This window comes from Chiloscyllium plagiosum, chromosome 40 (assembly GCF_004010195.1).
Source record: "Chiloscyllium plagiosum isolate BGI_BamShark_2017 chromosome 40, ASM401019v2, whole genome shotgun sequence".
In the NCBI taxonomy this organism is placed as follows: domain Eukaryota; kingdom Metazoa; phylum Chordata; class Chondrichthyes; order Orectolobiformes; family Hemiscylliidae; genus Chiloscyllium; species Chiloscyllium plagiosum.
The window spans coordinates 13723606-13747057 of NC_057749.1; the positions used below are offsets into that span (position 1 = coordinate 13723606).

The 23452-nt window shown below is 37.8% G+C and overlaps 1 protein-coding gene and 1 pseudogene across 6 annotated transcripts in view; one reads left to right on the forward strand and one right to left on the reverse strand.

The window, feature by feature from the left end:
• scaper (S-phase cyclin A-associated protein in the ER) overlaps positions 1–23452 on the reverse strand; it is a 311736-nt gene that overhangs the window by 81169 nt on the left and 207115 nt on the right. For 5 of the 6 annotated variants that reach the window (XM_043680385.1, XM_043680382.1, XM_043680388.1 and 2 more), the window contains 2 exons: positions 9106–9192; positions 2683–2806 (listed from right to left, as the gene is read on the reverse strand). In XM_043680385.1, coding sequence (XP_043536320.1) covers positions 2683–2806; positions 9106–9192 — 211 coding nt within the window. The remainder of the gene's footprint in view (positions 1–2682; positions 2807–9105; positions 9193–23452) is intronic. The other variant, XM_043680384.1, reaches the window with a different exon arrangement.
• LOC122542538 lies at positions 10068–11534 on the forward strand (annotated as a pseudogene).

Here is a 23452-nt window from a genome sequence, read left to right on the forward strand (position 1 = left end):
CAAAGTGCTTTAGAACATCTTAAAATCAGGAAAGGTGCTATATAAATGCAACACATTGCTCCCATAAGAGCCAAAAAGATGTCAGGTTTATTTACTAGTCTCCAAAGAGTGAGCGGACCTCAGCTCGGGGAGCAATGAAGGTGCTTCGTTTTGTCAGAGAACTTGGGTTATGCAAGGGATGAGAGCTAGGGCTTTCCGATGGCTAACTGCTTTCAGGAAAATGAAGCTTTTTTGAATGCTTTTGTAACAGCCTCATCTGCCAGCACAGCAACCAAAGAATAGCCTAACGCTCATTATGGATTACGGACAGGAGCAATGACTGAGACATGGATGGAATGTTAGAGGTGACCAGGACCCATGAAACAGCTTCCTTGCAAGAAGCAGTAGCTTTGTGAAATAGGACAGAAAATCAAGTGAATAAACACAACTTCTTAGCTTTTGTTGAACAAATTTCCAAACTGAAATATTCCTATAGAAAACACTCAAAGCGTCTTACATAGAATACAACAGAAATTTTAATTCCTGAGCAAGGGGAATAGAAAATATTTCACAGTCAGAGATGAAAAGTTATACGTGGTGTGAGAAACCACTGCTTCCACAGAGACATTCATCATAAACAGTACATTGTGATTAACAGCAGTATAAAATATATTAAACAATTGATATTAAATGATATTAAACAATTGGGGGAATACATACTTTATTGCATTAGGAAAAGTAATCCTTTAGCAATAATAACATTTCATTTCTGCGAGTTTAACCCATTGCCATCTGGGTACATCATCCATGAATGTGGAATCATTGGTTCAGGTACACTGCTATAAATGGATATTTTATACAGTTAAATAAACAAGAACTTAAAAAATGTGACTGTTAACTCTTCGAATTGCCTTTTCAGCAATGAATCATTGAGACATGGAAATCACAGCTATGATACTAGCGTGCTAACTGCTTTCAGTCACGTCAGCAGTAAGCTGTCATTACAATGGGCTCAACATTCCGAGACTAAGGAAAGAAAAAAAATGCAGCTTGGGCTCTTATTTCTGACCTCTGTACTGTGACACGCTGCTTTCAGCTGTGTAACCTCAGTCTTTCAAATGGCAGCCACCACTTAACATCCAGGCTCACACTTAAAGAATATAGTTCAGGAAGGCTGATGATGCCTTTAGAACTGCACCCTAAGAGGAAGTGGGCAATAACATGGGAAATTGAGGCAAAATCTGTGGCAGCATCTGTAAAGAGAAATCTGAGTTAATGTTTCAGGTCCAGTGACCCTTTCTCTGAGGAAGGGTCACCAGACCTGAAAAATTAACTCTGATTTCTCTTCACTGATGCTGCCAGATTTGATGCAGAGAAGTTGAACATGCAGTAATTGGATTATGCAAATTTTATTCTTTATATGTTAAATCATTTCCCTATTCCAATGATTTAAATAATGCTTATTTTGCAACAATAATTTTTAAGTAATAATTATTTGAGTATTTTGATCATCACATGCTGCTCGTTTTTGTAATTCTGATTTCTTTGCAAACAATCAAGCAGCTTATTGAACATGGTAGGATTTCTTTTGCTCAATAATCTAGCACCAGACTCTCACCTCCACATTCCCTCAAAGAGGTCTGCAGTGAAAGAATATTTCCATTAAATGACGGAGCAAGAAATTTAAATTTAGAATCTAACCTGTCTAGGAGGAAACTGACAGGGTAGGATCAGCTACTTGTTTCACACTTCATGCTATTCTACTTTCTGATCCTATTCCTTCCCTGCTGGACAGGTTAGGCTAAAATTGGTATAAAGCCTGTATGAATGAAAAGAGAATGAATTTTGCAAATCTGAGTAGGCAGCAAGGGACACCAGTCAAACATTTAATTGGCAATAGCTTTCTGAGAGCCAATGGGAACATGGGAAATAGAAGATCACATTGGTGCAACAGTGGTCCTCCATTGAGACTACATTGTTAGGCCCAAAGTGGAGAGAACTTTAGCCTACACCTAATTGTGCTACCTGTAATCTGGAAATAATTAATGCAGGTGCTGAGTATCTATAAAACTAGATAACTCATATTGAAGGCAAAACCTATCACCTCTGCACTTGCTGAACCACATAACTCTTTGCATCATTATTTTAAAACTTTCATCTTTACCTTCACTTTCCCCCACTATTTCACCCTTCCCTACCTCTTTAACCTTGAGTCTTAAAACCCTCAGCCATTTTAATATTGTACTCCAAAACTACCTCCCTAAACACTTGCATGTTCAAAAGTCTCAAAACCTACTTCCATGTCTCAGTCACCTCTTCCCATTCTCCTCCTGCTGCTCACAATCCATTTATAGCCTTGGCATAACCCAATCAAATAATTTACAATGTTAAAAGTGTTGTATAATTAAAAGATATCCGTAATATTGTACTATTCTTATGCTCTCTATGCTCAGACACACAACATATAAAGAGATTGGCAGGCAAGTCAAAAATATAACAATATCTGGGATGAAGAAGGTCAAATGCCTGGAATATGACATTTTTACAGAAATAACCAAGGCAAGTTAAATCAAAAACAGAAAATACATGCTCCATTAAACATACTGGTTCCCAGCTACATGGATGAAAACAACAGCTTTTAAGCATCTTTATAAGAACACAAAAGTATATCAATGGCAGGTACGTGCAGGTACTGACTCCTACCGTCAATTGATGCATCAGCAGTTCCATTAAAAAGGTGATCTTGTTACTGAACAGAACATAGAAGCAGTTGTCATAGCAGCCACGACAGGCAAAGCAGTATGCATTAATCACATTGCACAGGGATCTGCAAAAAGAAAAAGTCAGTTGAGCTTGTATTTGCTTCAAGACAATATCACAAGGCGATATTTGATTGTTAAAATATGAGCTGTATTAGTAAGACTTTTGTCCCACTCCATACCTCTCTCCCTCAACACTCTTCCCATCTCTCCTACAGTTGCTTGAAGCTTGCTGGGAAGTACTTCCATGGGTATCATTTAATTGTTCACTGTGTACTTCAGCCTAACCTAAATGTCTTTGGAAGCTTTATGATCAAGAAAGCATTAGTTCAGGCCAATTCTTGTTTGTATCTGACTTGGCAGAAATTATTGGATATCCATCTCGCCATGAATTAGATTCTGAGCTTTTATTTTCTCTGAACCTTCTTGATACCACCCCTCAGCCTAAAGTTCTCAGAAGTCAAGCCAGTGGTAGAATCTGTTATTTCCATGATTTAATATCCTTCATTAGTCAGAACATCAAGTATAGGAATTGGGATGTCATGTTGCTGTTATACAGGACATTGAGACCACTTGTAGAATACGGCGTACAATTCTGGAAAGATGCTGCTAAACTTGAGAGAGTGCAAAAAAGATTTACAAGAATGTTGCTGTGATTGGAAGACTTGGGTTATAAGGAAAGGCTGAATAGGCTGGGGCATTTTTTCCTGGAGCTGTGGAGGCTGAAAGGTGACCTGAAGAGGTTTATAAAATCAGGAGAGGCATGGATAGGTGGAATAGCCAAGGCCTTTGCCAAGGGTGGGGAAAGCCCAAAACAGAGGGCATAAGAGGGGAAAGATTTAAAAAAGGATCTGAAAGCAGAGAGGAGCGGGGAAATGAGCTGTCAGAGGACGTAGTGGAGGCACGCACTGTTACAACATTTAAAATGCTGGATGAGTATATGAATAGGAAGACTTTAAAGGGATTTGGGCCAAATGTTGGCAATTGGGACTCTGTCAGATTGGGATGTCTGGTCAGCGTGGATGAGTTGGACCCAAAGGGTCTGTTTCCATGTTGTATGACTCTATGACCAACACCCTCCACCTACATGCATAAACAGTCAATGATTTCCTCTTCACTCCTGAAATACTTTGATTGCACTAAAATTCCATTAGCATCTGCTCTCCTACACAGTTTGCTATTAATGACTCCTGACATAAACTTAGACAGAGTAAGTTGGCAGGACTTTTTGGGTGCCATCATATCTAATCTTGATCTCATCCCAGTTGCCAGAAAGGCACCTGTTTCAGTAGGGGTTGCTGGATGGTGATCAAAAGTAACAATTCTAGCCAAACATTTCCTTCTTAGCCCAAGAACACCAGAAGTAAGTTGCTGTGATTTCAACGGTCACCCTCTCTTGAGATAAATACAGATAATGAATGAAAACCGATAGCTCAGTTACATGCCTGTCAGAAAACATCAAGTATACTTTTGAACGACAAACTAAAGCATCTGGTGAAAGAATAGCTTTTGTACGTCCTGTTAATAAGTGATGAATATTTTAAGTCTCCCTTACTCCATAAATCAGCAGTTATAATAAATTTTTACACAGATGAGGTTTGCGTTACAGAATGTATCTTTATATTCATTCTTGTGATGTATGCTGTAGGTATACCCCATTCTTTGGCCTGCAGTATTTTAAAACAGGATTCAGAATGCTAGAAAATTATATTACAAAAGTCATGTAATTTTCTAGGAGAAGGGGAGAACTGCAGATGCTGGAGATCAGAGTCGAGAGTGTGGTACTGGAAAAGCACAGCAGGTCAGGCAGTATCAGAGGAGCAGGAGAATCAACGTTTTGGGCATAAGCCCTTCATCATGCTTATGCCCAATACTTTGATTCTCCTGCTCCTCGGATGCTACCTGACCTGCTGTGCTTTACCAGCACCACACTCTCAACTCATGTAATTCTCTGACAAGCAACAAAAGTTAGAGCAACGCTGGAGCAAAAAGCTAACAGCAACAGAAGGAATGGAAAAGTAAAAGTCTGAATTGAAACAATTTTTCACAGGTGTATGTTGTTCAAAACAGCTTTATTGCCATTGAAGTACTTTAAGTGTGATCACTGCTGTAATACAGCAAACCTTTTATTAACCTGCACTTATGGGATCAGGAGTGAACCAGTTAATCAAATATTCTGGATGGTCAAGAGATTTGCTTAACCACAGAAAACACTGACCAAGCAAAGCTTCAAGACATCAAAATCCTTCAAAAAAAATCAATGCAATCTTCTGAAATCAATTTAAATCACACACAGTTAGTACTAGAAATGTAATGCAGGGGTGTACACAGCACTGTTATACTTTATTGACAGCATAAGTTTTTGGACATTACAGTAGATCTCAGTATCTGAGGAGTATAATTTTTGCCGATTTATCAAGAATGTTGGTCGATAAGGCTCTGGTTAAAACAAAGTTTGCTGTATGAGAAAATTCAGAAGCAAATATGTGCACAGTAAGGTTTCACTTCAACAAGAATTTTCTAATATATGTCTGCCTGGTACTAGTTGAGGGATGAACATTTATCACAGCAACACAGCAATCCTCTGCTCTTCCTCAAATAGTACCATAAGATCTTTGACACAACCCCAACAGGATAGATGGGACTCCATTTTGACATTGTATCCAAAACTTGACAGCCTTCAACAGTGCTCTTTGTGCTCCCTCTGAAGTATCAGCCTGGATTACGTGCTCAAGTCATTGGAGTGAGAAACTGAATGAAGGTACACTGTAGTAATCAATCTCAGGTCTTACCAGTGAAATTGTGATTACAGTCTTCAAATCAGATCTGAAATATTAGCACCCATCTGGAACTGACATATGGAAAATATATATTTAACTTCCTCTATGATGGGCAAAACTACTTCCCATGATAATATCAAGCCACGTTGAACAAGTTTGACCACTGGAACCAACTTACTCAGTGTAATAGCTGAAGCAGATAACATGGTATAAGTGGATTCATAATCTGGCTTGGAAGCAAAAATGAATAGCAAATCAAATGAAGGAGATGGAGAGGTCAAGACATTCTATAACCTTAACACCCATTTAACAATCCCAATACCTTTATGTTCAGAGTCGAATTTACCTGCCAATACTTGTTATCAAAAGTTTTACTATGTTAAATGTGCAAAATAAATGAAGGTTGTTCTTGCTATTGATCACTCTCCAGTGAATCCTAATGGACAGTATGTTTACTTTTTTTCCTGGACCGTACTTACAAGAGGACAGGATCAGACTCAGCTGTGGTTTCATTTATGGTTTATTGGACTCCTGTCAGTCATTGTCTAGTGTTCTAAGGATGGGCATGTCATTAAATATCAGAGTATTCAGGAACAGCACTCCAATGATAGTTAAAGCTTTTGACAAACAAAGGAAGAAAATGTATGCTGTGATCAGTGGTAGTATTCTTGCCTCAGATCCACTCAAAATGTGGGCATAAACCAGACTGATTTTCTTTTACGTTTATTCACTCGTGGATGTGGGCTTTGTTGGCTGGCCAGCATTTATTGCCAATCCCTGGCTGTCCTTGAGAAGGTGGTGTTGAGCTGCCTTCTTGAACCGCTGCATGCCACATGCACTCCTGTCCATAAGGGAATTCCTGGATTTTCTGACAGTGAAAGAACAGTGATATACTTCCAAGTCAGGATGTTGAGTAGCTTAGAAAGGAACTTGCAGAGGTGGTGTTCCTGTGTACCTCGATTCTTATCTTTCTAGATGGAAGTGGTTATGGGTTTGGAAGGTGCTGTGTGAGGATCTTTGGGAAGTTTTGCAGTGCATCTTGTAGATAGTACACATTGCTGCTACTGAGTGTTGGTGATGGAGGAACAGGAACAGTGGAGCAATAGTAATCATTCCAATTTGCTTCAGCTATTTTGTGATTCTGGATGGCAAATTCATTGCCAAATGCCAACATCCTTCAAGAGATTTGCAAAAGGTACTTTGGTATACTTAGTTTCAAAAACATTTCCATATTAATGCTGAAACAAAAAGATTAAATATCAGCACATAGGTCATGTGCTTGGAAGGAGCTGTCTAAGGATCTTTGGTGAATTTCTGCAGTGCATCTTGTAGATAGTACACACTGCTGCTACTGAGCATTGGTGGTGGAGGGAGTGGACACTTGTGGATGTTTCATTACAGTAGTGAGGTGGTGCTGTATTGAAGCCATATGTGATCAGGAAGAAAAATGTAAAATAATCTAGGCAAGTATTCTCATGAAGGGCGTGAAGTCTTCCAATTGTTCTTGTTGATATTTATCCTATAGTCGCCACCAAGAAAGTCAGGTTATTTGGTAATTTATCACATTTACTTGTTGCTGTGATATGTAAAATGGCTGCTAAGTCTGCCTACGGCATAATAACATCAGTGACTACTGTCAAAAGTAATGAACAAGTTGTGAAGAGATTTAAGACATACTTTATTATGGGTATGAAAGATATAAGTACAAGTTAGTTAATTTGGTTTTCATCATTAATGCTAATATGCTGTGGAGAATTCCTTCTCTCACATTTTTATAGATGAAATTCAGGACTGTTAACCAAACCACTAATTAATGACTATATTAATCCTTCAATTGGTTTCCCATCAATGCAAGGCAAAAAGATTATTTGTTTTGGAATATTTCAATGCTGGATGTGTATTACACAGCAAATATGTTATTAAATAGATCAGCAGAACAAGTATGACTTCCAGCTTCACAATGGTCATAAAGGAATTAGATAAATTAATATATGACTGACTACATTGAAGTGAATCATCACTGTGAAAATGTCTCGCAAAAGTAAGAATAAAATTGTTAACGTCTCAATACAAGTGTAATGATTCAGCATTTCCAGAGATTAAAGCTCAACCGAATCAAACTCTGATATGTGCAACAGTTGCTATGACCCATTGACTTTACAATTTTGCCTACACAGGTTTCTTGTGTACAAGTCTAACTAATTAATACATTCTTCCTTCCTCATTCACAACAGTACAAGGTATTTTATACTTTAAATGGTTAGATAACTCTTAAGAATGATAACAATAATTAATATATATTAATTACACTTGTTTTTCTTTAAATGAATAAGGTCTGCATACTGGCAAAATGTGAATATGTCATGCAACAGATGGAGGATTCTGTTTACTAATCCCTGGTCGTATAAATGGTCAAACTTGGCAATGTGTTTAGAGACAAATTACAAAGTAGCATTCTAGAAAATCCTTTTCAACAAAGACACTTTTTATTTCTTAAACATGGCATGAGTGATTTTGAACATAAGTTTACCACTTTGGTCTTTCAAGTTTTGAACCTTACATTCACTTTTGAATATCTCAGACTCTTTCTGCTCCATGTTTCTGCAAGTCTATCCTGCAACATCTCTATTTAAAGCATCTTCAAATAGATTCTACGTTAAAGATATTGGGGTCTCCTTTTGGAGACCCTTTGCAAACGTGACCATTGGTGCATCTTTAAGATTGTGCTGTTCCTGGCTCTGCCCTTTCCTAATATCAGGAGGTGGTCATGTACAGGCCATAAATAGTAAAAGTATGAGCTCAGAGGCTAAGGCTGGATGCAAAAAGGCAGAAATAACACTAAGTGCAAGTGGCAGAAAGCACCTTCAGTCAGAGGATCACTCATAAGAACTGCAGTGGTTCAAATTGTAGGTTCAGCAGTATGTCTTATGGCAACAGGGGATAGAAAATTCAATGCAACAATTCAAGTGTCACCGACATCTTGTGAACAAAATACATTAGAGTATTCTGCCAACATTCATTGCTGAGGCTCACACAAAGCACCACTGCTTGCGTACTTGAGAAATAATACCGAAGAAAAGGCTCAAACACATTCAACAGGAAAATTTTAAAATAAAACACACAGCAACAAAAAAGGAAGAAACATGGAAGAATTCCATTAGCAAAATACAACATTTGAGGGAACAAGGTTTTCTTCAGTTAATGAAGCCAAACAGACATCTTATTCCTTGGTGGATTCTGTCCATAAAACTAACATAGAAATGCTGCATAAACAGAATAAAGCATGCCCCAGGTGGTTTCCAGTGTTAAATGGTAGATTAAAACCAGTACAACTAATTTCTTTATTTTAATCTTATTAGAATAACAACAGCTGTCAACTGTCACAATTTACTCACAAGCCCTAAATGACAAGCCCAAAGTACTTGTGAATTTAGATAAGGTTCATTGCTAAAGACCAAAACATCGTTTCTCAAAATTGTCTCTATAAATTAAACAGCATTATTATGGATTTTTATATTAATGATAAAAAGAATAAAATGATTTCTTAAGATAATAATGCTTTGTGGCTTCTCTCAGTTAACACTTACATTGAGGTCCTCCAGCAAATTTTCATCCTTCCTTGGATTGAATTACACTTCAGGGAGGCGGTGATGCAGTCATCCAGAACCTCCAGGCTAACGTTGAATGAGAGGGGATGTCATTGAAATACTGACAATTCTGACAGGGCTGAGCAAACTAGATGGAGGAACAATGTTTCCCCTGACTGTGGGGCCCAGAACAACTGGTTGCGCTTTCAGGACATGCAATGGGCCATTATGGTCTAAGGATTAAATTCTTCATTCAGAGTTGTGAACCTCTGGAATTCTCTATCACATAAGACTGCAAAGGCAAGTACTAAATATATTTAACAAAGAAAACTAAATGTGTTAAGAGGTATGGGGAGAGATTGGGAGTATTGTGTTGAGATACAGGACATGGCCATGTTGAACAGTGGAGCTGACTATATGGGTTGAATGGCCCACTGACCTATTTTCTATGCTTCAATATAAGCTCTGGAAACAAAATAATGGTCATTGCAGGGTGGTGAGGAGCATTATTTAAGTCACTTATCTAATTCATTATTCCTGATTGTAGGAAGAAAATTATTGTCACAAACATGTTAAAGTGATACCGTTGCAGGGAAGAAGATATAAGGAGCAAATGTGTTAGGGGATAGGAGTAGCAGAGGATGACAGAGACAGTGACAATGAGGTAGATAGTTTATGTAATGAATGTCTTAAAATTTGACTAGTCCATACAAAAATACTGAGACAGTTAGGCACTGTATTCTCAAATTGATAAGAATGAAAATGGGAAGATCTAGTAAAATTACTTCGGAAGTATAAGGAAATCTGTAAAGATACACTTGAATTTACTATGTTAACTGGACATAAATGTGTCCATTGAAGAATCAGTATTGTTAAAACAGCATTCTTATTTGTTGAGCCCAGAGAAACAAATTCAGGGAGAAACATGGATTCAGTACAGGCTTAGAATCACATGACTGAATCTAGCCAAAGCAGCTTGCGTTCATTGGGAGTGTTAATTTTGAAGTTGAATGGACCAACTAAATCTTGCAGACCATAAAGGTAAATGCCTTCACAAATACAGATTCCTACCTAATTTCTCAGTTAGAAGATTGTATCGAGTTGGCAGTGCCTCATTTCTTTTTAAAACTGATCCATCCAAGGGTTACTGGCATGGATTGCTAACATCAAGGGCTGAGGAGATATTTATCTTTCACATAAACCATTTGATATGGCAATCATGAGTCATGGCACTTGGGTTTAAAAATGAATCAAGTCACTTTCCTTACCGACGCCATAAGTGAACCAGAGAAATGGCAATCCGATATCCTATGACAGTTGGCCTGCACAAAGGTTACTCTGTTACCAAGAACGAGACTGGTCCAAGACAGTGCCGGTGAAGAGGGCGTCTAACTAAACACATCACGTTTATCAGTGATCTGATCCGTGAGGTCTGTGGTTTTGCTCCCCATGAAAAGCATGCAATGGTGTTGCTGAAAGTCTCTAAAGACAAGTGTGCACTCAAATTCATCATAAAGAGCTGGTACTCACATCTGTGCGAAGAGGAAGTGTGAAGAACTCAGCAATGTGCTGGCAGCAATGAGAAAGGCAGCTGCAAAGAAAGATTAATCTGTACAAAGTTGTTACAATTAGAGTTCTCAAGTTAAAAAAAACAAGTCAGAGTTGAAATACTGAACTGCATAGTTTATTCAGACGATGCTGTAATATATAGTAACACCTGGGATGAACATTTAAACAATTAGAAGTCACGTCTAAGCAACTACAATTAGTTGGTATAATGATAAATCTGGCCAAAAGTGAATTTGCAGTAGTAAGTGTAACTTACCTAGGATACTGTAAGACAAAGACAAGTGTTGCCAAGAACAGCAAGAGAGATATAGCAAATAGAACTTCCTGTTCCTAAAACTGGATGGAAATAATGAGGTTTTTAAGTGCATGGATTTTATAGGAAATTTGTATAATTTCAGTACATAACTGTACCCTTAACAAATCTGTTATAGAAACAAATAAGGAGAATGATAATCAGCCTTTGAAAAGCTGAAAGCAATCGGAATAAACATACTGGCATTGGCTGCTTTTAAAATGACAATGGATTCTTGTAATTTGTGGGTAGACATTGTCTTATTGCAAGAAGATTAGTCCTGAGTTGGGAAACCTTTGGGGTATTTTTCCAAGAAATTAAACCAATGGGAGAGGAAGTTATCTACTGTAGAAAATAAAGCTTTGGGGTTATTACTGGCTCTTCAATGGTTTGAAGTCTATGTCTGACGTGGGTGCAATGGAACATTAATCTATTAATGCCAGAATTTGCTGGCATTCAGGGAAAAGTTTAAAACTCAAAATGCAAGACTATTCAGGTTGAGTCTATGGATACAACCATTCAATGTAAAGATGGATTGCATTCTGATGTTTGCAGATGCCTTCTCTCAACGTAAAATGTTGAAGGGTTTAAGAGATATTATAAGATTCTATCAGACTTGAAAAAGAAGGCGGAGTAAGAATGATTGGATATAAGTCTTGTTTTCTTCTTGACTGAATATAACATATCTTGAGATGAAATGAATTTTTTTAAACTGAATTTCAGATTTACCAAGGGTAAAGATATACAAGGATCACATACTTTTTTTTTCCCTTTACAGTCAGATTATACCACTTTAAAACAAGGAGACTGTGCAAATTCATGGTTGCAGTTTTAAACATGTTTACCAGAACAGAGTTATACACAGTGTATAACGGAGTATATGACTGCAAAAAGAGATGCCACAGAGTTGACAGGTTCTGAACTAAAGGGGATAATTGCTTGAAAAGAATATTAAACAATATCATCTTGAATGACTCTTGACCAAGTCATCATGGCTTGTATGGACCTAGTACATGAAACAAGTACCTAGCCTGAAAGAGAAATAATTGTGTGGAGGTATCATAAAGTCTACTACCATTAACAGCTAGCTGTCTTCCACTTGTCTTTCTCTGTAAAACCCCCATTGAAGGGAGAATAAAATACCTTCAAAAGATAGTGAAACTGACCCTGATGAAATGCATCCCAGGGTACTAAAAGAGATGGCTGGAGTAATAGCAAATGCACTTGTGGTAATTTTCCAAAATTCCCTGGTTTCTGGGGCAATTCCAGCAGATTGGAAAATAGCAAATGCGATGTCACTGTTTTAAAAAGGAAGTAGACAAAAGATGGGGAATTATAGACAGGTTAGCTTAACCTCTGTAGTGGGGAAAATACTTGAGTCTATTATCAAGGAAGAAGATGATTTAAAGGTGGGACCATGTGTAATGTGTGAAAGTTTGCAGATGACACAAAGATTAGTGGTAGAGCTAAGTGTGTAGAGGACTGTGAAACTTTGCAAAGGGACATAGATAGCTTAAGTGAGTGGGCAAAGGGCTAGCAGATGGAGCCATTTCCATGATCAGTTAAGAGTGAACAACAACGGTATAGGTCTGTAGTCACATGTACATTAGAACAGGCAAAACTGGCAGATAGTTAAATAATAGCCATTAAGAACAGCAGTGTTATAGTAATAAGAAGTTATAGTTCAACAAGAGTTATGGCCACCATGACTGAGGCTAGCTTTTAATTCCAGATTTTATTAACTGAATTTAAATTCCATCAGCTGCTATAGTGGGATTTGGACCCATGCTTCCAATGCATTAACCTGGGCTGCTGGATTACTAATCCAGCAATATTACCAATGTGTTACCACCTTCCCAAGTTTATCAAGTTTGGGAAAAAATGGCTCTCGCAATAGTAAATCACTGCACTTCTATATACAGGTCATTCTGCTATATTGGGGGACATTATTTTTATAGCATGATCTTTAAAGTGTATACTGGTTGTAACCCGTGTCTGGCCCCATCAGTTTAAATACTAATATGTGATTTTTTTTATAACGTGGGGTTGCACGAGAATGAAACTACCGCGTTAAAGCAGAACCGACTATACAACTCATTGAGCATGGAATGCTTGTTCATTTCCTGAAAAAAATGAAACAAAGTGTCTTTTTGTTATTTGGTTTTGTTACAAATGCAGAGTCGCAAGGCCAGTCTGTTGACTGATCATTAATGCTTTGAGGATTTTCACTGCCTGATGGGCACTCTGTAATTACAAAGCTGAAACACAAATCTGTTAAATTAGAAGCTTCTATCTAACTGAGAAAACCTTAAGCCAGTCCATGCCTAACAACCTACTCTGAAAACTCTACTCACATTTGACAGCAGTGACAAATTCCACCAAAACAGCTGAGACAATCCATAACAGTCTTAAACAATGAATATTCCAAATAAACATGGCAGAAAAGTGCAGATTACAGAGTGACATGTTTCAAATAATGAAAGTATTGTTTAGGTTTACAGAGACAAACTTTCCAGTAGTTATTGAGCACCAACTTTAGAGTCAAAAGTATGACTGTCTGATCCGTATGGCTTTATGCAGCACTCTGCAATGCCTATGTGCAACAGACCAACAAGGGAACGGCACGGTGGCTAGCACTGCTGCCTCACAGCGCCTGAGACCCGGGTTCAATTCCCGCCTCAGGCGATTGACTGTGTGGAGTTTGCACGTTCTCCCAGTGTCTGTGTGGGTTTCCTCCGGGTGCTCCGGTTTCCTCCCACAGTCCAAAGATGTGCAGGTCAGGTGAATTGGCCATGCTAAATTGCCCGTAGAGTTAGGTAAGGGGTAAATGTAGGGGTATGGGTGGGTTGCGCTTCGGCGGGTCGGTGTGGACTTGTTGGGCCGAAGGGCCTGTTTCCACACTGTAAGTAATCTAATCTAATCTAATCTAAAAAAAAGTCATGTAGGAGCTTTTCAACCTGCAACAGAGTAGCTAATTAAGGTAAAAATCACAGACAACATGGCAATTTAATAATACTATGACAGCTTCCTCAAACTTCAAAGATAGAGCATTTATAATGATCAGATCTCATGAGTATCGTGCTTTTGGTAATAAATGCTAAATGCTTAAACATGACAAACGACATGTACAAGACTACATGTGATTGGAAACGACACAAGGAAACTCTCACCATTCCTTGCATACTTGAAGTTAAACACACAACTGCTTACTACTGTTCTATTTGAAGCAAGTAAATGTTGAGAGTCTTAAGTGTGTTATTTTTTAGTATTTTTTAAAATTACTCCGCATTTAGGTTGACTGAATTTCCGATTAACTGAAAGATTTGTACAAGCATAGCCATATACATCACATTCCCTGAGTTACTTTGAAATGTAATCAAATCATTTTTAACTGAATTGGAAGTTTTTAGGTATAGCAATATCATGGCAAATATTGAAGTGCACAGACAAAATATACATTAATAAAATCAAATTCATACTGCTTATATGGTAGAACATCTTGCTCCCTCTTTTCCTCTGCCATTGATACAAGTAAGCTTTCTACAAGTCAAAGCCTATTAATGAAATAAAGATTTTGCATAAATATAATGGATCAAATAAGGGTCAAATCTGAATACAATTGCTGTGATCTTTAAATTGCCAAGTTTTAAAGGGTTGCTCCACAGCTGCCACCATTACTTAAAGGTTTCTACATCCCCAGTGTGTTCCCAGCTGGCTTTAAACTGGTGAAATACTAGTTCTGCCCAGAGGGATCAATCCTGCCATTACTGATCATCATGTTTTCTGTCTCTCACCAAATGTACTAAAGATCATTGGAAAAATAATGAGCAAACTCTGTTCAAGTGCTGTTATGGTTTCATTGTCATAGAAAGTGAATAGGTTAGTATTTACCCATGTCCATATATTGACCTTCATTAATTACGGGAATTTATATGTACTTTGGATAAAGGGGAAAGCAGTGTATAGCTCAGAGGTCTATTGAACAGGTGCCACCATGTCTTGGTTGCAGGCTGGAATCAAACAAATCCCGTATTTTGATTCTATCATGAAGCTAGACCCAATAACAGCAAGACTTGGAAGCAATACTTCATTGACAGCCTAGTAAACGCAGACATCTCAGAGGGCAACATCTATAACCTCGCAATTTTTAATTCCCAAGATGATATAGTATTAGGAAAGCTAAGAAATGAATTGCACAGTCAAATTCAGCAATGTTTATGAAATTGTGATCTTCAAAGAGCTGTACAGCATGGAAACAGGCCCTTTAGTCCAACCTATTCGTGCTGACCAAATATCCTAAATTAATCTTGTTCCATTTGCCAGCACTTGGCCGATATCCCTCTAAACCCTTCCTATTCATATACCCATTCAGATGCTTTTTAAATGTTATAGTTGTACTAGCCTCCACCACTTTATCTGGGAGCTCGTTTGATACATGTACAACCTTCTGCATGAAAAAAATTGCTCCTTCGGTCCCTTATAAATCATCCCCTCTCACCCCAAAGCTATGCCCTCTAGTTTTGGACTCCCTCATCTTGGGAAAAACACCTTGGCTATTCTTTCTATCCACATCCCTCATGATTTTATAAATCTCTATAGACATCACCCCTTAGCCTCTGATGGTCCAGGGAAAATAGCCCCAGCTTATTCAGCCTCTCTATAGCCATCACCCCTCCCACCCCCCAAAGAAAACCTGGCAATATCCTTGTAAATCTTTTCTGAACGCTTTCAAGTTTCACAACATCCCTCCTATAACAAGGAGGCCAGAATTTCACTTTTCTGTTTTGGGATATCCACTGCTAATATTAATGCACTCACCCCAAGGATCCTGTGCATTTGTGAAGATACTGACATTTCCAGAAATGGTATCGAATAATGAATTCATGAGCCTCTGTGCTCACATTGCTTTCCATGTCCAATCTAGCAATCTACAGTACTCACTTTAGGATCTTTTAGAATCACATGAATCTCAGATTAAAAGTCTGCATTTTGAAACATACACTAAAGCAGAAATATATTAAAATACAACTATTTAAATTGTAGTTTTCTTGTTTCAAGAAATAAGCAATATAAGTCAATGGTCCAGTGCAAATCAGACTATGCGGGATAGATGCAGGGAGGATGTTTCTCCCGATTGGGAAGTCTAGAGGTAGGCCATTTAGGACTGAGATGAGGATGTGTTTCTTCACTCAGAAGGTAATCAAGCTGTGGAATTTGCAACCACAGATGGCTGTGGAGGCTCAGTCACTGAGTATATTCAACAAAGAAATTAATAACATTTTAGGTATTAAAGGCAACAAAGGGTAAGGAGAGAAAGTGGGAATATGGCTTTGAGATAGAGGATAAGTCATGATAATATTAAATGGTGCAGCAGGCTCAAAGGGCTGAATGGCCTACTCTTGCTCCTAGTTTCTGTGAAGAAAATGTTGACAATCACTGACAAACGGTTTCAGTTGTTAAATCCTTTTTTAAATGGAGTAGTAATTAAGGACCTCTCCTTAATATTATACTAAATTATGAAACTTCGGCATTATGAGTGTTTCACAAAAGTTTTCATGAAAACATTTATTTACAAGTCACAAACAGACGTGGTGAACTTTGTATCATTTAAAGCATTTCTTCTGTTCATACACTCTTCCCCGATGAGATAGTCAGCTATTTAGGCTCTGCATTCATGGGGGCCAAATCTATCACAACCTTCACCAAGTATGCTTCTGACTGCCTGCAGAAACACTTTTACATTATTTTTCAGACTCCCCAGAATGTCTCTACTGATTAGATAAATAACAAACTGAATCGAGCTTGAGTCTGATTGACATTCGGTGGGAAAAGACACAAGCTCTCCCTGAATAACAATAGAATTGATATTAATACTTTGAGAAGCATGTTATTTACTCTGCCTAATCAGAGATACTTGACACATTTTGAAAACAAATTAAAGTATTGCACTTATATAGTTCATCATGTCATCAGGATGACCCAAGCATTTTACAGTCAATGTAATATTTTATTTCAAAATAATTGTAATGAGCATAGTCAAAATTATTGTGTGTCCAGGGAACAATAATAAAAACAAGGATAAACAGATAACCTAAGCACTTATCAACATCAAATATATCCTATGATGTGCATGATACAAATTCCTTAAAAACCACTGCAAGGTAGTTTGATAAAGCAAAAGACTATTTTCATGCTAGAAGACATAAAAAACTTGCCATTGAGGTTGAATGTCAAAGACAGCAGGATTCTTAGGCGCAGTGTGTGAAAGTTATCTAAGTCCCCTATTTATGTCACCTTGTGACTAACTCTAGATATGGGAGATGAGTTGGCGACTGGTGCTTTTTACAGTGATTTCTGAAGACAACACATCAATAACTGAAAAAGTCATTAGCCTACTCTCTCGATGAAAGGAACGTTTGGTTGCAGAGTTCTAAATTAGCAGTTAATGGCTGCACAAAAGTACACTAAAAACTTGTTAATTACTGAACCCACTTTATCAAAGCATGTTACATAATTAAAACCCTGTAATCATTTTTACTGTTTGGTACATAGTTTCTTATGTATTAAATAATGTAACTGCATGTTACACAATTAACTGAAATGTTACATGATTATAAAAGATCCATTGCCATGTCTTGCTTTCTTGCTGACTTTGGACTGCCATTAATGTAATAGAAATGTATGCTGTTTTGTAATAAGGATTTATCCTTTTAAGACCACAGGCTCAGGATTAATCTTCTGAGCTGCTCCATGCTTCTGGGATTTCAGGCGTGAGATGTGGATAATAAACCATGTAAACTCCTTGTCCTATTTGTATGGCTTAACCTCATAAGAGGCTGTAAACTGAGCCCCAAAGTGACAGAAATGAGCCCTATTTTCTACAAATGCTTATCAAACATGACTAATAATTTCATCCACCTATAAAAGAGACAACTATCTGTTGATTGGTCTTCACTTAACAACTGCTGCACCACATCACACCCCCAAAAAGAAAATTTCTGAATTCTTAGCGTGTGCCAAGACCGTACTGCAGGGTCACATTGCTGTCAACAGTAAAAAGATCACAAGCTGGAAGATATAATCTACATCAAGGTCTCGAATATGCTTAATTGGCAGGAGTACTCAATGTTTTGCATGTAGTTCAACAATTTGCATATGATCTACATAAAAATCAACACCCACCAGATTCCTTCAAAAAGGATTTCTGTTGTGATGAATTCACAGTACTTTCAAGTGCTTTGTTCAGTATGTTTATATTTTTTAATTCTTCAGATTTAAGTGAATCATGCTGAAAGATATCAAGGGTCCTGGGAGATAGGAATTATGAGGAGTGTCAAGGATTTGAATGGGTTTGGAATAAAACCCTTTGATTATCTTCCGCTAAAAGCACTTGCTGAATGAAAAAAGTTGTAACTTGTGTAATCAATTTATTTTGTCCATCAAAAACATCTTAGTAACCCTGAAGGGTAGGAATTAGAATGTATTTTCCAAGCTTAAAGTGTGCATGATGCTAACTAATTTAGTGGGATTACCTGCGCCCAAACTGCAACTAAATGCTAAATTCTATAGACCCCCTTTTGCAAAGGTGCCTCAGGCAACTGCCTAGAATAGACATTAGGCCTGATTTTGATTCTCGAAGCACGATGAACTTTATAACTTTAACGAAATTCTGCCTTCTAAACAATTTATGAAAACCAAAGAACTCAGAAGGTGAACTGAGATGTCAGAATGTCCTCTGACATTCCACAAGATTGAAGGCAGCTGTTCTGCAAGGTCTTCGGACACTGTGGGAACATTGGAAAGCTTCTTTAGCATCAAAAACAGAGAGGGAAGGATGGAAATTTACAGAAAAATCTAGTTTGCCAGCAGCCAGAAGGTCTGTTTAAGATGAGAAAAGTTTGGAGGGGCAAGAGTCTCCAATTACTCATGAAAGATAATTACAGATGTACTGTACTCCAAGACACGGTTAATCCTGTGTTTTGGGTGTCATCAGGCATTGTTTGTAAAGTGGCATTATTGTTACAGTAACTTTTACTGAATCATTAGTACAAAAGAAAAACAGAGTTGATGGCAAAGGGAGTAAAATCCTGAACGACAAAATTTGTTTGTGACAAGTACGACAATGCAAGCCCTTCCATATACATCATTCCTTTACCCACTACTGAGTTTCAAATACCTGCATATGGAACCAGGATGACAAGTGTGTTGTCCCAACTCCTCACTCATTACAATCCCCTCCGCTGTAGTCTCACAGCTCAACTCACAAACTTGTCTCATGACTGTTACTAGAGGTAGGATATATGACTCAAAGTTTGTTACCCACACTGCATGCTTCCTGAAAATGGGCCCAGATAAAGTGATATTCAGATTTACCCCAGCTAGATATACAGAAATAGACTTGGTAAAGAGAAGCAGATATAAATATTATTTGTAATGACAGTTTAGCAAAATGAAGCTTGGAATTTGATGAAGCAATGAAGAAGCTGCCATTTCTCAAAAGTTTACTTATATGAATATTAAAATATTGATGCTCCTTCTAATAATGCACAGATCCGCTTATTAGTAGCACAGTAACTCGCCTACGTGTATCATTTACAGGAAGTGTTCTGAAAGAATTCCAAGAGATGTTTGCAAAGTGTGTGATGTAATAACAAATGGTTGAAAACATTTTCAGAATGTGCAGTGTTTCCTAAAACACGGGATTGAAATATATGACGATATCACCTCACTACTTATGGCCCAAAACTCTTCAGAAAATGCCAGGAGTTCAGTTAAATATGGTTTCTAGTTCTATTAGGTTGGTGCAACACAGTGAAGCCGTGGGTACAAATTCCAGGTGGAAATTGATGGGTTGCAGGTGCAAGTTTTAGACAGTGAGAGCACATTTGCTGCCCCAACTGAGGAACATTCTTGTTTGCTCAAATTAAGCAAAATTAACAGTATTAGGGTAACAGGAACACTGAAACGTTTCAAGAACTTCACCTTGGCAGTACAGTGAAGACGAATTTCTCTAGCTACATTACCTGGACCACTGGAATGTGCATATATGGTAGGTCCTATAAGTCACAATAAGTTGAAGTCTACACTACATTAATCACCTTCAGTGGAGGACTTAGATGAAACATTGGCTCATAGCCTTTCACTGAATTGTCCACAGCAATTAACAACTAGAAGACTCAGACATCTTGTAATCAGACACTAATCATAGATCTGGAGGACAGTAACAAACTTTGTCTTGATTGAAGAACATTTTGTTTTTATATTGCCTGTCTGTGATTGTGTTTACTTTCAGTTGAATTCCAGAACTCCTCTGAGTTTTTTAAAAAAGATATCTTGAATTAGTTCTGGAGTACTTCATCTTTCCTTTGGAAGTGAAAAATGTGACAAGTATGCATATTCATCTGGTGTGTGAATCATCATCACATGACTGGGATCCTTCCATTTTCTCTTCTCAGTCTGCTTGGTCCAGTGATACAGCAGACTAAGGTACTCCTGAATCTTTCTAAGTTTATGCACAGATTTAACAAAATATTTATATGCTTTCTGGTAACATACAGCTCCGTCTACTAAAGAGGTACCAACATACGATACCCTGTACTCAGAAGTTCTGCATACAGAGGATGTCTTCATCTTTTGAATTCCTTGACTTATTCTCAAAAGAAAGTTCAACATGAAGAGGTAGAAAGAGATTAGGTGGCATGCATCATGTGCAATTTAAGATTGCGACTTAATGAAAAAAAAATCCACCATTAGAGAGATCGTATGATTCACTCACTCAAATCTTCAGTCTGAGTTAGGTGGCATGATACTTGGTGAATTACAAATGCTCTATAATTTCATCTTTCTCCTTTCCTTATATAACTCTAGCAAACATCCCAAAGCACTTCAGCAGGAACGTTAGAATTTAAGAAACCAGACTCTCTGACTAACACCTAGCCACTCAAGTATGCTAATAAAAGTGCTCAAACAAGTATGTTTTAGAGTGTCTTAGGGAAAGTCAGAGAGCTATAGGGGAGGAGTTCTAGACCTGAGGGCCTAGACAGTTGAAAGCATTGCTACTAATGTTGAAATGACAAAAATCGAGGATGTGTAATATGTCAGAATTTGAAAAGCACAGAGACTTCAAAGAGTTGTAGGACTGGAAGATGTTAGAGATGCGAAAGGACAAGGCTACAGAAAATTAAACATTTAATAAGCTGTGTTTTTATATCAGTTTTGTGCAGTTCCAGATAAATACCTGTTGCAAATTCACAGTGAGGCCAAAATGAAGTTGCTGAATATGTTAAGATTGCGGCTGGGAATACCTGGGAATTAAAATAAAATATTCCTAGCTGTTGATCTTAGTGAATCCTGCAATTTTATCAGCTGTGTGAAACCTGTGAAGAAGGAGCCAGCTGCACTAACACGGCATGCAGCCAATATAAAAGCTGCTACTGAAGCAATATTTCAGGAATTAAGAAGCACACCACTTAGGCTGATTAATACAGTTGCTTTAAAACATTTAGTGAAGTGAGGAAAAGCAAACTCCAGAAGTACTTCCCCATCTATTAGGATTAAGAGCCATGGGGGAGGTTTCCAGCAGCTGCAACTACAGCTTGTGGAGCCCAGGGCAGGTCTAGAGAAGTGCACTAAACATTATTTACAATTCCCTGTTGTTAGCATTCTAACAAAAATAAAAGGTTCTTCATCCTATTTTATTCCAGTCAACACTTTGACAAAGAAATTAAAAGATGAAGAAGCCACAGCATTGGTACCTACTCACACTGCTACAGCATGCTGAGCAAGGAAAAAGAAAATTCTGTAGAACTAATCTTCATTTTAAGGGAATTTTCTGTTATGCTAAAAACCAACAACCTAAAGCACAAATAAAAGCAAAATAATGTCAATGCTGGAAATCTGAAATAAACAGAAAATGCTGGAGAAACTCACCAGGTCTGGTAGCATCTGTGGAGAGAGAAACAGAATTAAAGTTGAGTCTGCTAAGACTTCTCTTCAGAACCTAAAGCATGAACCTGTTTACTAGTGTACTGACTGCTGCTCTGATGACCATAAAGACATAGGAGCAAATATTAGATCATTCTGCCATCATGCCTGCTCCACCATTCAATCATGGCTGATAAGTTTCTCAACTCCATTCTCCCACTTTCTCCCTGTAACTCTTGAAAATGGTGGGCCTTTCTGCCTCTAGCTAGAGTCAGCTTTGTTTCTTTGCTCATCCTGTTGGCTAGCTAGCTATACTGTGCGGCAGAATTATGCAAATAGTGTAAAATTTAATGCCTGTACCAGACTGGTGGTCCATGGAGGCCTGCTGCCATGTCCTGTCCCAAGCTTGATGTAGAGTGATGTACCTCACGCTATGCAACCATTTGTCTCTCACGAACAAAGAGGTATGTCTGCAGCCCGTTATGGACTATGGCTAATTACCTGATACCTGCAATGCACGAAGAGACATACAAGAATGAAAGTCTAGTGTACTAGTTCAAAACTGATGAAAATCAAAAGCAGAAAACCTAAGAATGTACTAATGAAACAGAAACCTACAACAATTTAGAGATCTTCTAATGCAGTTCTTTCAGTTGTGCAAGTCATTGTAAAGAAAATCATAATTTATTCATCTGAACAAGGAGACTGAATTGAAAGGGAGATCTCCTCTTTAAGGAATACACCAGCACCATGCAAGGACACATGTGAGAGAGTAGCAAATTCAAATGATCAAACGGTAAGGATGACCAGTCATTCTGCTTGTTACAACAAGCAAGAACAGTTTTGATCTCCCACTGAAGAATCCTGGAAACATGGAGTACTGCCAGCATGCCTTTATGATTGCTAGCTGAGTGTACTGAAGCTTAATTTTTTTTTCCTTTTCTTTTTGTTGACAAACTGAACTGAAATCCAAATTTCCATCAGTTAATTTGAAACATTAACTTCATATTCCTTATTTGTACTAACATACTCTGCCACCTTTTCAGAACTCAAGGTGGAAAAAGGAGAATTTTGGCTGTTGAGGGTTTAATTTATGAAACTGAAAATAAACATCAATACTACAAGTGGATCAAGCTCATTGGCAGGGACCAATTTTTCTTTATATACCAGGTAACACTGCAGCCATGTAGACAATGAGCTTGCCATAGGGTCAATCATTCCTTTCCTCAGATGCTGAAAGCTGCATTGGTGTACTGGAAGTAATGCTAAATTTCATTGTTGACGTCTGCCCTCACAGGAGAAGGTTCCCAAGTTGAGATTTCTTTATGTCTTTGTAATTGTTATAGAGCCCAAACACAATGAATTACTGTTACAATTATAAGCAAAAGATTTCCAACCCCTTTGCATTAGTTTCACTGATGACCTATAATTGAGTCTTTTTATAAAAAGTGGGGTACCTACATTCAAATATAAATTATACAAATTTCTGGTGTCAATGGTCCAATCCTGTCTCTCCAACACAGGGAAGGAGGAGAGAGGGCATAGATCTTCTATCAGTTGTGG